Genomic DNA, 13,405 nt, shown 5'->3' with positions numbered 1-13,405 from the left:
GAGAGGGAGACACAGAATCTGAAACAGGCTCCAGGCTCTGAGCCGTCAGCACAGAGCCCGACGCGGGGCTCGAACTCATGGACCGCGAGATCGTGACCTGGCTGAAGTCGGACGCTTAACCGACTGCGCCACCCAGGCGCCCCATGGGTAATATGGATTTTTTATGGGGGTTAGGCTTGTGTAAAGGCTTAAAAAGTTCACGTTTTTGTGTGATTTCATTGTCACAACAGTGCTGTTACCACAGATTTTTATGTTCCAAAAGTCACTTTCTCCCGGGTAGAACTGCTAATACTTAGTGGTGATTTCTGGTTTATACCTAGAATGAAATACTTACCTTCGCACCCAACAGTACAAAAGCTGTTGTTCATCAGTAGCCTTATAAGAATAAAAGCCAGTGGTCCAGGCAGCCTAGCACCAATACGTTGTAACCGAAAGGCACGCCCTTCCACGGGAATCTAGCTACCACAGTAGCCCAAGAAATCTCTTTTCTGACGGTGTCATTCCACAATGAGGAGGCTTCAGGATATCAAGGTGCTGGTCACTGTCCCCGTGTAAACGACCTAATTACCTTCTTGCAAAATGGAAGAAAGAAAAGAGGAAGAGGAGGAGGAGGAAGAAGGAAGACAGGGAGAGGGAAGGCAAGAAGAGGAAGAAATAATAAAGAACTTAGGAGAGTCATCTAGTTTCTCTGCTTCAGAAGCAGTTAACATTGGAAATAGAATGGGCCAGGCTAAACATTAACAGCTGCCTCCGGTCAGCCTTTGACAGAAACAGGGTAGCCACAGGCTGGCCTTCAGAACCCAGCTAGATGGGTTCAAAACCCAACCTCACCACTGAGAAGCAGTGTGGCCCGGGGTCACTTAATTAGCCTCTTGGAACCTTTGTTTCTTCGTCTGCCAGCTTGAATGTAGTAGTTCTAAATGAGAGAATCAGCTTATGGGCACTTTGCGTCTCCCGTGGTCCAGAGCGCTTAGTGCAGAACGTTCGCTATGGATGTTGATACTGAAAGGCCAGGGAAATCAGAACAGAGCCGATGCCACTGTATTTTTTTTTTATTACAAAACAAATTATATAAAATAGTGATTGATTTTATGTACAATTGAACTGGAGTCACGGTCGGGAAGGCTCAGAAGATGGGGATAAGGATGTGGTTGCCGCGATTTCTTTTTCTTCGTATCTGGGAGGCAGTTCAGAGGAGAGATGCGGAGTGTACGAGATCCCGGCGGATGAAGGAGACCCAGAAATGGTGTATATAGACTCACAATCTCTCTCAGAGCCCACACCTTGGCCCCCAGGAGTTGGGGTCCTACTAAAAAGAAGGAAGGAGAACAGAAAGGAAGGAGAGAATAGTGACACACATTAAACATGAGGTTCTTTTCAAACGTTTAATTATAAGCTTTTAGGAGCATTTGCAAGGGTCTCAGGAGTAATTTCTTCCATGTTGTATTTCTTATAGATATATCTCGATTCCCTACTCCCTACTTTCCTTACAGCTGATTGTAACATTAAGAGAATTTCACCCTGTTTTGTTTTCCTTGACATTGAGAAGACACGAGGTAGGAACGTATAGGTGCCATCCAAAATGAGTATACACACACACACACACACACACACACACACACACAGGGTTATTACTCTTCTCTGCCTGACTCTTCTCTGTTTCTGTCTTCCGGGACAGCTAGCATAAGGCAGACAGACTGAGGCAAATAGAAAATTAAATCAAACCAAAAACTTGAAGGGAGGCAGGAAAGCATAGTCGTTACTGGAGTGAGTTCTACCAGGCAGACCTGCCTCTGAATTTCCCCTCCGCCGCTTTCCAGCCGTGTGATCGTGAGCAAGTTATTTAACCTCACTAAGCCTCGGCATCCTCATCTGTAAAATGGGGATGATCAGAGTGCCTACTCTCCTACCTATGAGAATTACATGAGGTAATGCAAGTAAAGCCAGACTGTGGCACACAGAAATCATGGTAGTAGCAAGTAGGAGTTGTTGTTGTCGTTTTTTACGTCAATAGACATTTATTTAGGGCTTGGGGAGGTTCATCACTGGAGTAAAGAATATAAAAATTCACTAACAGAATTCTACAAATGCCCAGAACGTAACCTCCCCTTCACCCCTGCAGGACGGTTCCTATATCCATCTCTGGTTGGATCTCCAGCTCACCACCCAGTTTGAAGCACAACAAGAACATGGGCCTTAAAACACGAAGGACCAGGTAAGGCAGCACCCATCCCCAGCAGTGGGGGTTTCCAGACATCCCGGTGGCCATGAAAGTCAGCCTCCCAGACAGTCTGGCCGCCTCCAGCCTTTCCCCATTATGAACTGCACCAACCACCACTTGCATCCCATGGCCATGTCTCTAAAACCTTCAGCTGCATCCTTCTGCAGGAAGGAAAAACACCTAGATTTATGTTGTTTAACCCCAGGTATGCATCCTAATTTGTGGCATATGGGGAGCATGGCGGAGGGGAGTGTGAATCTTCTATTTCTCTTCATTCAGTCTGAGAAGGTTCCGAGGCCCAGGGAACAACTGAATATTGAGAAGAGAAGCCAAACTTGGTCAGGTCAGGGTGCAAGCTGATTTTAGCCAGTCACCCAAGTACCTCCATGAGGTACTGAAAACCTGTGTACCTGTTGGAGGTCGCTAGGGGACCCCCATATCTCCCCATGATCTAAAGCGGCAAAGCCTAACATAGGGGGCCTCGCAAGCCCTGTCCCAGTGCTCAGTCTGGCTGATGAACTGTTAAACATTTGGAGGCTCACCCATGCTAGGAACTCATAAAGATACCTGGAGAAGGCTTCATATTAACCCGGCATAACCACTTTTACAATTTTTCACGTATGTGCTGCCTACAGTTTCCTGAAAGGTACCGTTACTATTAAGGCAATAATTCTGATACAATGTCAGCAGAAAAGATCCTCCCACTCTAACGTTGATTCCTGTACCGCCGCCTTAAAACTAATTTGGCCTGAGCTGAGCCACAGACCCGAGGAGGTTAAACATGCTTACTCTTGAAGTGCAAACGCAAAGTCTTACCCATAGTTAAAAATACTGTAATACGAAGGTGGATTTTCATTGGGAAGCAAACCGTGAGCCCCAGGACTTCGGGTTACTGCAGAAGCTGAAGATTCAGGAAAGTAAGGTGGTGGGGGAGGTGGGAATATTATCACGGCATCACCTGAGGAAAGACAGTATTTCGTTGAAAACAGGTGAGAAAGAAATGCAAGCACATCAGCAAGAGCAAAATAAATTATTGTTACGTTTGGCCCATGTATGTAAAAGGCCAGAACACCTATGCCGACTCCAGAATTGAAAAGGGGGACTATCAAATTCACAGAGACCTAGGGTGGACGTAGCCAGGGGCTGGGACAAGGGGGAATTGGAATGAATGTTTAACGGGGGACAGTTTCTTCTTGATGATGAAAAACTTCTAGAACTTGGTAGTGGTTATGGTTCCAAACACCGCGGATGTACGTAATGCCTCTGTGCACTTAGAAACGCTCAAAATGGTACATTTCATGTGATCTATAGTTTACCACAGTTTTTTTCAAACAGTGGGCCACTATTTCCTAGCAAGTCAGAGCTAAAGCGTTTCTGTGGAGCGTTCGCTTCCTGGGGTTGTCTCCTGCTGCAAAAGCTTACTCCTTCTCAATTTGAAATTGTGAGTCATCGACACTGAGCTGTTGGATGAGGCGCCTTGTTCCTTACACGCGGTGTTAGCCTCTGAGCAAATGACAACAGGCTAGGCCACAGCCGCTCTTTCAACTGCCAAAGCTGTGCTGCGCGCCCTTCTACAAGCTTTTATTCACCCTTTCACCCAAGCTTTCCAAGAGAAAGTCACACTCCAGTTAAGCTTGTTTTTCTGTTTTCGGTTTTGGTTTTTGTGTCTGCCTTTCTGTTGCTGCTGTTCGTTCCAGAACACATCCCGTGTTGGGGGGAGGAGACAGTGGAAACCAGATGCGAACTCTACCTTGTACTCCCAATCCAATACAGAACATCCCATGTGGGTTGCCCAGATCATTCTGGCCCTGCGGCAGCACCAGAGGTCTGCCGAAATAGAGGTCCGAGGGCAGCCTCTGATAAGCCGGCAGCACCAAATGACAGCTTAGGCAACATGCAGGAGAGAGGACTTTGATTCACCACAGGGAGGCAAGCGGTTTGTACGGGCAGCAGACCCGACGACCGTCTAGGTCAGGACAAGGTTCGTTACCGCTACCAGGGTGCCATTTGCCAGTTACCAGCCCTGGGGGGCCTGGGCTGTCACATCTGTGACCGGCAGGCCATCTAACTGCACCTGCCTCAGAGAACGGGCAGCCGGGCTGGGTTCTTGTGTGCTGGTCACACAGCAGACTGACTCAGCTCTAACACACCCGCGAAGGTGCTTAAAGCCCAGGCCACCAGCAAGTGGCACCGATCCACGTGTCGGACGAAACACTCCCGGCTGGCCACTCTCCACCGTATTACCTCGACTGCTTCCCCGAAGCGGACTTAGCCCTGCCAAAAATATGTTAAGTCTTTCTCTCCCTCCGCGAGCACATGGCGCCTAGGGCTTGAAATGTACGTCGCTAAGCTAAACTTGATAACATATAATGGTTATCTTGGGATCCTCATGTAGTTTTTTTCGCAGGTCTTGGTAGGTCAGAGGAAGTAAAGCTGACTGTGCACTTTAATTACACAGCGTGGAACAAAGGCCCCGGGAATAAGCCTCTAGAGCAGGCCGGTCACCTGTCCAATGCAAACAAGGAAGTGCTCAAAGCCACCAGCTGTCTCTGGGGCTTGTCCAAGCCTCTGCTTGTCTTTCTGCAAGGGAGGCTCCCCGCCCTCCCCACCCTTGCAACCTGCTCTCCCTGAAAGCAGCCCCGTCCCCCCTGGATTTCCCTTTCACTGTGTCCCCCAGGACCTGATGTCTTCTGGGAGGTGACAGCAGACATCCCTCAAGGGAGGCCTAGCTCATAGCCCTGCTTGTATGTCCAGGACCCGGCACTGAGTGTGCCCACAACGGGGATATCTCGTGTGTCTGGGGAGGAGGGGCTTCCATTCCAGGAACAGCTGAATTCTGGGACTTGGCCAAGGACTGCCTCTTAGCACCCCAATCCTTCATAAGGCAGAACTGAGCATCAACAGACAGTGTCTATCTGGAGTCTTAGCAATTACACCAAAAGGCATGGCTGCGGAAAACCTAAACCCTATCCCATAATATCAAAGGAGAGAAAAACAAGGAGTTAGGCTGCCAGACTTTCACAGGGGTGATGGTACTGAAAGGGTTAGGCGGAAAAGCCAGCATCAGGATGAGACCACCCAGGAGTCACTGTGTCCCAGCACCAGCAGCCCTGCTTTCTGCTGCCCCTCAAGTCCAGCCACCAGGAGGGAGGCTGAGCCCCAAAGATCCCCCCGATAGTAAACCCCAAGGGCATACCAAACGCGTGTGTTTACTTAGACCCACCGTGTTCCCCAAAAGGACTGAGAACATCTACAACATAGGGTAAGCCCTTTAGCCATGTAACGGCTGCCCAGGACCCTAGGCGAAACCAGTGCTATGCGGGGGCCACGGTGTGTGCGTGGCCGCCTGCCTGGGTTGGGATCCTGGCTCTGCCACTTGCTGGTCTGTGCCCTCGGCAAGTTACTTGAGATCCCTGTGCCTCAGTTTCTTCATCTCTAACTTGGAGATACTAAGAGTAGCTGCCTTATTGGGTGGTTGTAAGTGTGAAAGAATTTGGTAGAGTAGGTCCTTGAAGAACACTTGGATGGGTATTTGGTCCCAGGATGAACCCTGCGTCTGTGTTAGCTGTTGTTAATATATAACTGATACTGGTGTGGCCCCCATAAATACATAAATACACAAATAAGTAAGCCGGGAGCTTCAACCATGGCTCAAAGATGCGTCTGTAAACCCACGTGCCCTGTTCTCCAAGGCCGGTGCCATGCGAGGCTGGCAGTCCAGGGCACCCCCTGCTGTGAATACCTCTGCTTCCACCAGAACCCCCCCACCTCGAACACGAGAAACGTGCACCACACTCCTTCTCTGCTCCTGTCCCATAATGCTCTTTGCCGAGCCTTGCAGACGCCAAGGCTACGGCTTGAGAGCTTTTCCCTTTCCAAAGCAGGAGACTGAAAAAAGAAAAGAGCGATTGGCGAAACTGAACAGCAGTGGGGTTTTTCATTGGTTGTGTGAAACTGAGGCAAAAGCTACTGATGTTCTGTAGGAGGGCGACTCTGGGAGCTATTCCTCCATCTGTTCTGCAGAACCCAGAGGACTCAGAAGTCCTGGCTGGGCATTCCATGGGGGGAAAGAAGTGACAGGTGCGATCACAGTTCAATTTCATCTGTGCCACTATTTCCAAACTTCACCTCCATCCTGAAGCCACAAATGACAGCAAACGAAGAACGACGTGGGAAACCTTGCAGAAAGCTGCCTCAAAACATAGAAGATGTTTTCTATGTTGGGACAGACAGGATCCTAGAATGTTAGTGCTGCAAGGAATCTCAGCAATGCAAGGCTCATTTTATAGATATGTAAACTAAGGCCAGACGAGGTTAAGGACTTCCCAAGGACAGCCAGCCAGTGATAGCCAGGGATGAGAGTCTGCATGGCCGGCACAAAGTGCCATGTCACTTGGCAGGTCTCTAACGTGACAGAAGGTTCCCAGGCTCTCCTTAGCAGTTTCTGTCACTTTCCTCTTAATTTGCTCTGTGACCTCAGTCAAGGTCACAACTTAATGTCCCAGTGCTTTTGCTAAATAATAAGGAATTGCTGGGAGGAGATGAGGTGTACAAGGATTCTTCCAGGGCTTAACACAGCAGCAGGACTGTGCACGTGCGTATGCGTGCACATGTGTGTAAGAGAGAGACACAAAAAAGAGAGACTCTGGGCCAGACCCGAGGGCAGCCCAGTTGATGCTACAGCCACTGTGCTATGAGCATGCGTAGGAATGACAGCCACCTACCTACAGTGACCTGGACGGGCTCCGTGTTCTGGATCTGTCTGTCTTCAGCTTCAGAGGCCTCCTGGCCCACATTCAAGTTGTTTCTCTTCTTAACATGGGCAACCACAAAGAAACACAATCCCATGAGTACAATCAAGGGTCCCATGATCTGCAGGGATAGGAATCCACAGATCTGGGGCTCCACGTCGGCAGTGTCTGTCTCATTCAGGGGTTCCTGTGCCCAGTCGGAGCCACATCCAGGGACCCAGATGCCAAGTATGCTGATGAGCATGCCGCTTGTCAAGAACAGAAACCCAAAGATGAGGCACTGGGCAAACTGGCGGCTCTCTCCACAGAGGAAGGCTCGGTCGGGGTCCGCCTGACTGCCTCGCAGGTGCCCCTCCCGGAGCTGAAGCCGTGCCCGGGAGCGGGCCAGGATCACAGCCCCGAGCCCAACGGCGGCACAGGCAGGCCCAGCGACCTTCAGCACCATGCTGCAGTCTGGGAAGGTTTTGTATTGGCATGTCTGGAACCCAAAGATGGAGAGCAGGACTCCCACGCACAACAGGATGGCACCAAAGACAAAAAGGAAGAAAATGACCTTGCTGACACTCCTGTCTGGCTGGACCCCATCTGGCTCAGCAGCAGCTACAGGAGACATGGCCAGAAGAGGCCCCTTCCCCAGAACCAGGCAGAATGGATTTCCTTCCCTCCAGCGGTTGGTTGGTTTCAACAGCTCTGAAAATGTAACCAAACACCAAATTAAAGTGGGCACAGGTGTTCCTGACCCGCCCTGGCCATTTCAGAAATCACACTAGGATGAAATCATAGGAACAGAACTTTATGCAAGGGATACCCTGGGGAACAATGAGCTGGTTTATGAGTCAGAAGCACCGGCATTCAGAAACTCTTGAATATGTAATTTTATGAAGATACTCAAGAAGAGGAAATGCAATGACCATGCACCTAAGAGTATGTTTAAAAAAACAAAACCCATACAATAAACGTAACTGGGCGTGGCTTTTCCTGTTATGAGTCTTACAAACTCACTTCCCCAGGCAAAAACAAAAACAAAAAAAGAAAAAAACAGTGGCGAGTGAGGGAAGAACTACTGGGATTATTTCTGATTTACAGACATCCCACGTTTCATCACAGCTGCTCCGAACGTTTCTAAGTCGGTAAATTTTCGTTCAGTAACTAACTTTCCATTTCCTGTTTTAGACCTGTGGCAACTTTCCATTCCCAGCCCTTTTCTAAGGCTGTCACATCTCCAGGAGGCCCAAGGTCAGCAGTTTCAATGGAATGGGAAGGCAGTTCAGGAACAGAGTGGATTTGGTGGATTTTAAGTGAACTGTGTCAAACTTCGTCCCTTGAGTTCTCAAACAGGCACTGGGGCTGCGCCGGCCTGGCTGACCGGGCTGGGATGACCCAGGGGTGTGTGGCACAGCGGGTCAGGCGAGGCCTTGCCTCCCAGGCGTGCAGATGGCCTCTCACTCACCCTCCTCCAAAGTGCCTCTCACTTCCACAAAAAAGGTGTAGGCTCAGTTAAAAATAAGCAGGCAATAAAACCACCAGTTACAGAGCACTAAACAGCAAGAGGACTTGACTTTGGAAGAAGCAGGTCAGTGAAACCAAGTGGGAGAGTACCTTCCACAAGATTACCAAGCCTCGCGCTTACATTATCCTATATGAAGGGTACCCTATGCCGTTGTGAAAAAGTTGCCTCGTTTACTACGTTGACTTGATCGTCCGTCTAGTTCTCTCTTCTTACTCTAATGAGTGGAATATTTTACCAGGACCCTTCAAGTTGAGGCACCGGAAAAAGCAACCTAAACGTGAACACCGTTTTTACTTGCTCAAGGAAAGAAAACTTAAAATGCTTTGTGCCATTTGTACCCATGATCATATGAAGGAGATTGAGATTGAGGCTCTAAAGCCAAGGCCATCTTGATAGGTCCAAATGAGGCCCGAGGAGGGTCAGCTAATTTAGGTAACGAAAGCAAATAGCTGGTCTTACACTAGGAAGTACTTTTCCAGGAAAATGTGCACTGAAACCAGAAGGAAGTTGGGGCGAGAAGGAAATATTGGAGGGAAATAAGTTTCCATTTTAGACCTAGACAAACTATATTTATGAAGATGCAATAAGCTGAGACAAACACTTAAAGACAAGGTTGCACTAATTGAAGAAAAAGAAATCTAGATCATGTAATCTCTTTTGCTGGTTCCAGTGATAAGGGTGATTCTCTGTTACAAAGTCCTATCAGGAATTTCTGGTACCTTCAACTCTGAAGCGAGTCACAAGGCTTCAAATGACTTCAGGCAAATTCCCAAATACTAGTAAAGTAAATAGAAGCCTCAAACTGGACTTGTAGCTCTTTTCCATGGACTAGTGGACTAAACACCTGCCATATGTATTGATCCCTCATCCAAAAGAGCGTGTGAGTAGTCAGTCTGTCTCGTATACATGCACTCACAAACGGACACAAAGACATTTACACTAACAGAAGAGTGAACCTTTTTTTAAATGCCAACCTACGTTTAATGTCCCCAAAGCCGAACCCACCTCCCCAACACAATTTTTCAAAGGACATTTCCAAATCATCGGCATCTCACCCAGCCTAAAACTCGGGTGCATCTGGGGATCCAGGCAAGGGCAGCCAGAAGTCTTTTACAGGGAGTAGTTTCGTGGGTTTTAAGGAGCCGAAGCGCAACAGCAGCCCCGAGCGGTTCCGCCTGTGGCTCCCACCCTTGCGGGTTTAGCTCGGGATCTCCGGCGCTGGCGCCGCATCTCGCCCCAAGACTTGGTCCCAAAAGCGCAGCGCCAGACCCCGCGCGGGAGTGCGGAGAAGCGCGGGGACCCGAGCCGCTTACCTGAAGCTTCGTCGGGCGTGCGCGCTGCCTGCGCCGGGGCGCGCGTCCCGGGAGCCTGGCCCGGGCCTGGGGGAACGCGCTCTGGAAGGCGGCGCTGGCCGTGGGCACCCGGCTGGGCGCGGCCTCCCTGTGGCGGCCGGCACCGCACGCTCCCACCTGCGCGTCCGGGCGCGGAGGGCGGGCCGCCACTGTATTTACAGAAGGAGGCGGTGCCAGAGGGGGCGCGGCGGGGCAGGGCCGACTGGCGGGAGCTGGCCGCCGCCGGGTGCTGCCCTTCGGGGCCGGAGACGCGCCCGGCGCGGCAGTGGAGGACGGGGGACGGCCTTGGAGCCCGGGGCGGGCAGATCTGGCCGCTTCTACGCCCGTGACCGTGCGCGCAAGGAATCCAGGAAAAATGGGCACCCCCGCCACTTCGCTGGCCCACAGCCGTGGGAGGTAGGGGGCGGCGAGTTGAGGTTCTCCTCCCGGCTGTCCGAACTGCGCGCTGCGAGATCCAGGCAGCAGGAAGGGAGCCGATTCCCTTCAGGGTCCCGGGCCCAGAGTTGGGGCAGGGGTGGAGACGCGGGAAGGGGACTCGCCCGCTGCCCTCTCCGATGTGCTGGTGGCCCAGGCAGGACGGGGCCCTGCGTTCCTGAGGCCGCGCTTTCGGCCACGACGCCGTCTAGGGCTAGTCTACCCAGCGGCGTGTGCCACTCCTGTCCCTCCGGAGACCTTGAAGGGGGTGGGTCCCTGGAGCAAGTCCCTCGCTGGGAGCTCCCCGACCAGAAAAGGGTTATGGAGACACCAGGTTCCTGAAACTTGCGCTCTATTAGAATGTGAGACAAGGGTCCTCCATACCTGAGCCATCCAGGCAGGAGCTCCTAGCTCCAGTACTGAAGCAGGCCTTGGGCAGGTCAGCCCTGTCCCTTCCGCCCTCACGCTTCTGCTCAGTCCGCCTTACCACAGAACCCCCTTTCGGGTTCTCGATTGTTAATAGTCGGCCGGAATTAAACTGGTAACTTTCCCTGCCCTTGAACCAGTCCTTTCCTTTCGGGATGGGTTTGCTAATCCCCATGCTATTTGTAACCTGCCCGACGACACGTGACAGGGACCCAACCGCGCCAGTTTCCACACCAGAGGTCAGGGCGCTGTGGAAGGTGAATCAAAGGCTCGGCCCAAGTACAGAGGGGAGCCCTGGGGACTTTCCCCAGCTCCATCGCTTCTCCCCACTTCCTGTCCCCTTTGCCTGAAACCCAGTCTGGAGTTAATGCCAATTGCTTTAAGCTTTTTAAAGTGTGAGCACTCTGCATATCTAATACGGCAAGTTGTTCTCTAGGTCTCACTCTGCTTAGCTGATTTCAAGGCATGAGAAGCAGGGGACAGAGGGAGGCAGCGGGAAGGGCGCTTCCCTGGGCTTTGAGTGAGGGACCCCTGGGTCGGAGACATGAGGCTTGGGGAGGGAGGCATACTGGACACTTCCTGCGTTGGGACTTGCTGGGGACAGTTGTCCCGGTGGCCAGATGTCGCCTTTCTCCCAGCCGGAGTGCCTTGGCCTCTGAGAATCTCTGCCCTGACTGAACATCACTGATTGTCACAGCAATGCATAATACTGATGACACCACCACCCCTTGTTCTGTGCCAGGCCCTGCGTTACCCACTCTACCTGCAGCCTCCACTTGTTTAGTATGTCTCCAGCGCCGCAGAGAAGGCTGGAGCCAAAGAGGATGGGGGGCTAAAAACCGGTCCGTTTTCAGTTGTGGAAACCAAGACCCAAGGGCAAACAATGACCTCCCCAGCTGGCTCGTGTGGAGCAGGGGCCTGAACCAGATGTTCTGGCTGTTCCTCCTAGGTACACCCGTCACCCAGAGGACACACAGTGCCATGAACTCAGAATGTGGCTTTTTATTACATGGCTTTTTTTATCAGTGTCATAATATAGACACCGTATCCCAAGGACATTGCAGCAATCCGTGTCCCGGGTGGGGATCCTGGTCAAAGTGTCAGGATATTTCCAAGGTAGAGAGGCCTCAAAGTACACCTAGCTAACAAGCAGAGAGCCGGCAGGGGTGATTTCACAACAGCAGTGGACACAGAGCTTTCTAAGAACACAGGCCCTGAATACAGAAAGTGCTCTCCCTATGCAGGCCTGCTCACAGCTCTTTTTTGTACAAGGGGGTTTCCATCTGCTTTCCCCGCTCATGCTTTCCTTCTCCTGTATTTGAAACTCAATCTCTGGTCACGTCGTGTGCGGACCTGCGAGGGCCCTGTTGACACAGCTGCCCCCCCCCCCGCGGTGCCACATGACTGCGGGCTGGCCACACATGACGGACTTGAATGTACTGGCACCAAGGACGATCAGATTAGCCTCCACTTGGGATATATCTGCCGCTTGGACTGTTTGTCTTTTGGAGCCTGTTTGACTAACTTAAAATCCTTAGAAACCGATCAGCACTCAAGTATGAAAGACATGACCACCGGCCTCCAAGGTGCTCGTTTTCGTAGCAGACCTACTTTCAGGAAAGAGGCTGGGTCACCTCCTGCCTGTGTAAAACCAAGTGGCCTTTTCCAGCTTGTGTGGTAGTGAAAAAAGACAAGACCAGACAGACTCCTTAGAAAAATAGGTGCAGAATGAACTATGAAAAACGGATGGATCTTGCATTCAGGAAGTGAATCTGGACAGCGAAGACATGGCATGGGTTCATTCATTCATGCGGCAAATATTTAGTGAGTACTGAACACATACCAATAAACAAGACACAAAATCCTTTGCCCTCCTGGAATTTCTATTTTACTAAGGAGGAGAAAGACAATTAAAAAAAAAAAAAAAGACACGTACCCTATCCGGAGTATTAGGTGGCAGTAAGTGCTGTGGGGAGTAAGAAATCCCAGGAGGAGGCGGGGGACATTCCACTTTCAGCAGGGTGGCTAAGAAAGGCGTCTCTGAGAAGGTGACACTGTGGCAGAAACTTGAAGGGAATGGGGAAGCGAGCATAGTGATGATCTATTATTGCCTAACAAATTACCCCAAAACTTAGAAGCTTAAAACAACAAAGATTTATTACCTCTCACTGTTTCTGAGGGGCTGGAATCTCAGAACAGATGGGGGAGGGTGGTTCTGGCTGGGGATCTCCCATCAGGTTGCGGTCAAGCCATCTGAAGGTGACTGGGGCTGGTGGGTCTGCCTCCAGGGTGGCTCACCCATGGCTCTGGGCAGGAGGCTTCAGTTTCCAACCATGTAGACCTCTGCAGAGAGCTGCCTGATTGTCTTCATGACATGCAAGCTGACTTCCCCTAGACTGCATGATCCAAGAGAGAGCGAAGGAGGGGGAAGACGCAGTGCATTTCGTGATGTGGTCTCTAAAGTCCTACACCATCACCTGGCTTTGCGTTGTTCCTTCGAGTTGGGTCAAAGGGAGGGAAATTAGTCTCTACCTCTTGAACATATTATGAAACATATTATAAACATAATATTTATAATTATAACATATTTATAACATATTATAAAACTATCACAGGGAGCAATAGTGATATTTATCACTATTTATCACTATTTATAATAGTGATATTATAAAACTATCACAGGGAACAATAGTGATATTTTGGCAAAGGTGGGAAAAACACTTCAGACAAA

The 13,405-nt window shown here is 50.6% G+C and overlaps 1 protein-coding gene across 3 annotated transcripts; it reads right to left on the bottom strand.

The window, feature by feature from the left end:
* Nucleotides 1–1,025: 1,025 nt before the first annotated feature.
* Nucleotides 1,026–10,816, bottom strand: TMEM171 (transmembrane protein 171). Of its 3 annotated transcripts, none has more exons than XM_045061960.1 (4): nucleotides 10,633–10,816; nucleotides 6,946–7,662; nucleotides 3,038–3,179; nucleotides 1,026–1,309 (listed from the first exon to the last, which is right to left on the bottom strand). In XM_045061960.1, the coding sequence occupies exons 2-4, from the start codon at nucleotides 7,583–7,585 to the stop codon at nucleotides 1,111–1,113; spliced, it is 981 nt and encodes a 326-aa protein (XP_044917895.1). In that variant the 5' UTR covers nucleotides 7,586–7,662; nucleotides 10,633–10,816; the 3' UTR covers nucleotides 1,026–1,110. The 3 variants fall into 3 exon arrangements, with proteins under 3 accessions (XP_044917895.1, XP_003981120.1, XP_019690959.1); XM_003981071.5 differs by lacking the exon at nucleotides 10,633–10,816 and adding an exon at nucleotides 9,796–9,927; XM_019835400.3 differs by lacking the exon at nucleotides 10,633–10,816 and adding an exon at nucleotides 9,796–9,927 and having other exon boundaries at nucleotides 1,026–1,306.
* Between the last annotated feature and the right edge of the window lie 2,589 nt (nucleotides 10,817–13,405).

The sequence above is a fragment of the Felis catus genome, chromosome A1 (genome assembly GCF_018350175.1).
Source record: "Felis catus isolate Fca126 chromosome A1, F.catus_Fca126_mat1.0, whole genome shotgun sequence".
NCBI lineage: Eukaryota > Metazoa > Chordata > Mammalia > Carnivora > Felidae > Felis > Felis catus.
This window is presented reverse-complemented; position numbering and strand designations above follow the sequence as displayed.

What these genes read in the sequence shown, in the direction of transcription:
- TMEM171 (XM_045061960.1), bottom strand. Translation starts at nt 7,585, where the DNA reads ATGTCTCCTGTAGCTGCTGCTGAGCCAGATGGGGTCCAGCCAGACAGG. An exon ending in GCCCGTCCAGGTCACTGTAG is followed by an intron (nt 3,180 to 6,945) that starts GTAGGTGGCTGT and finishes GTCTTTCCTCAG; the next exon opens with GTGATGCCGTGATAATATTC. An exon ending in TACAGTATTTTTAACTATGG is followed by an intron (nt 1,310 to 3,037) that starts GTAAGACTTTGC and finishes CCTTCTTTTTAG; the next exon opens with TAGGACCCCAACTCCTGGGG.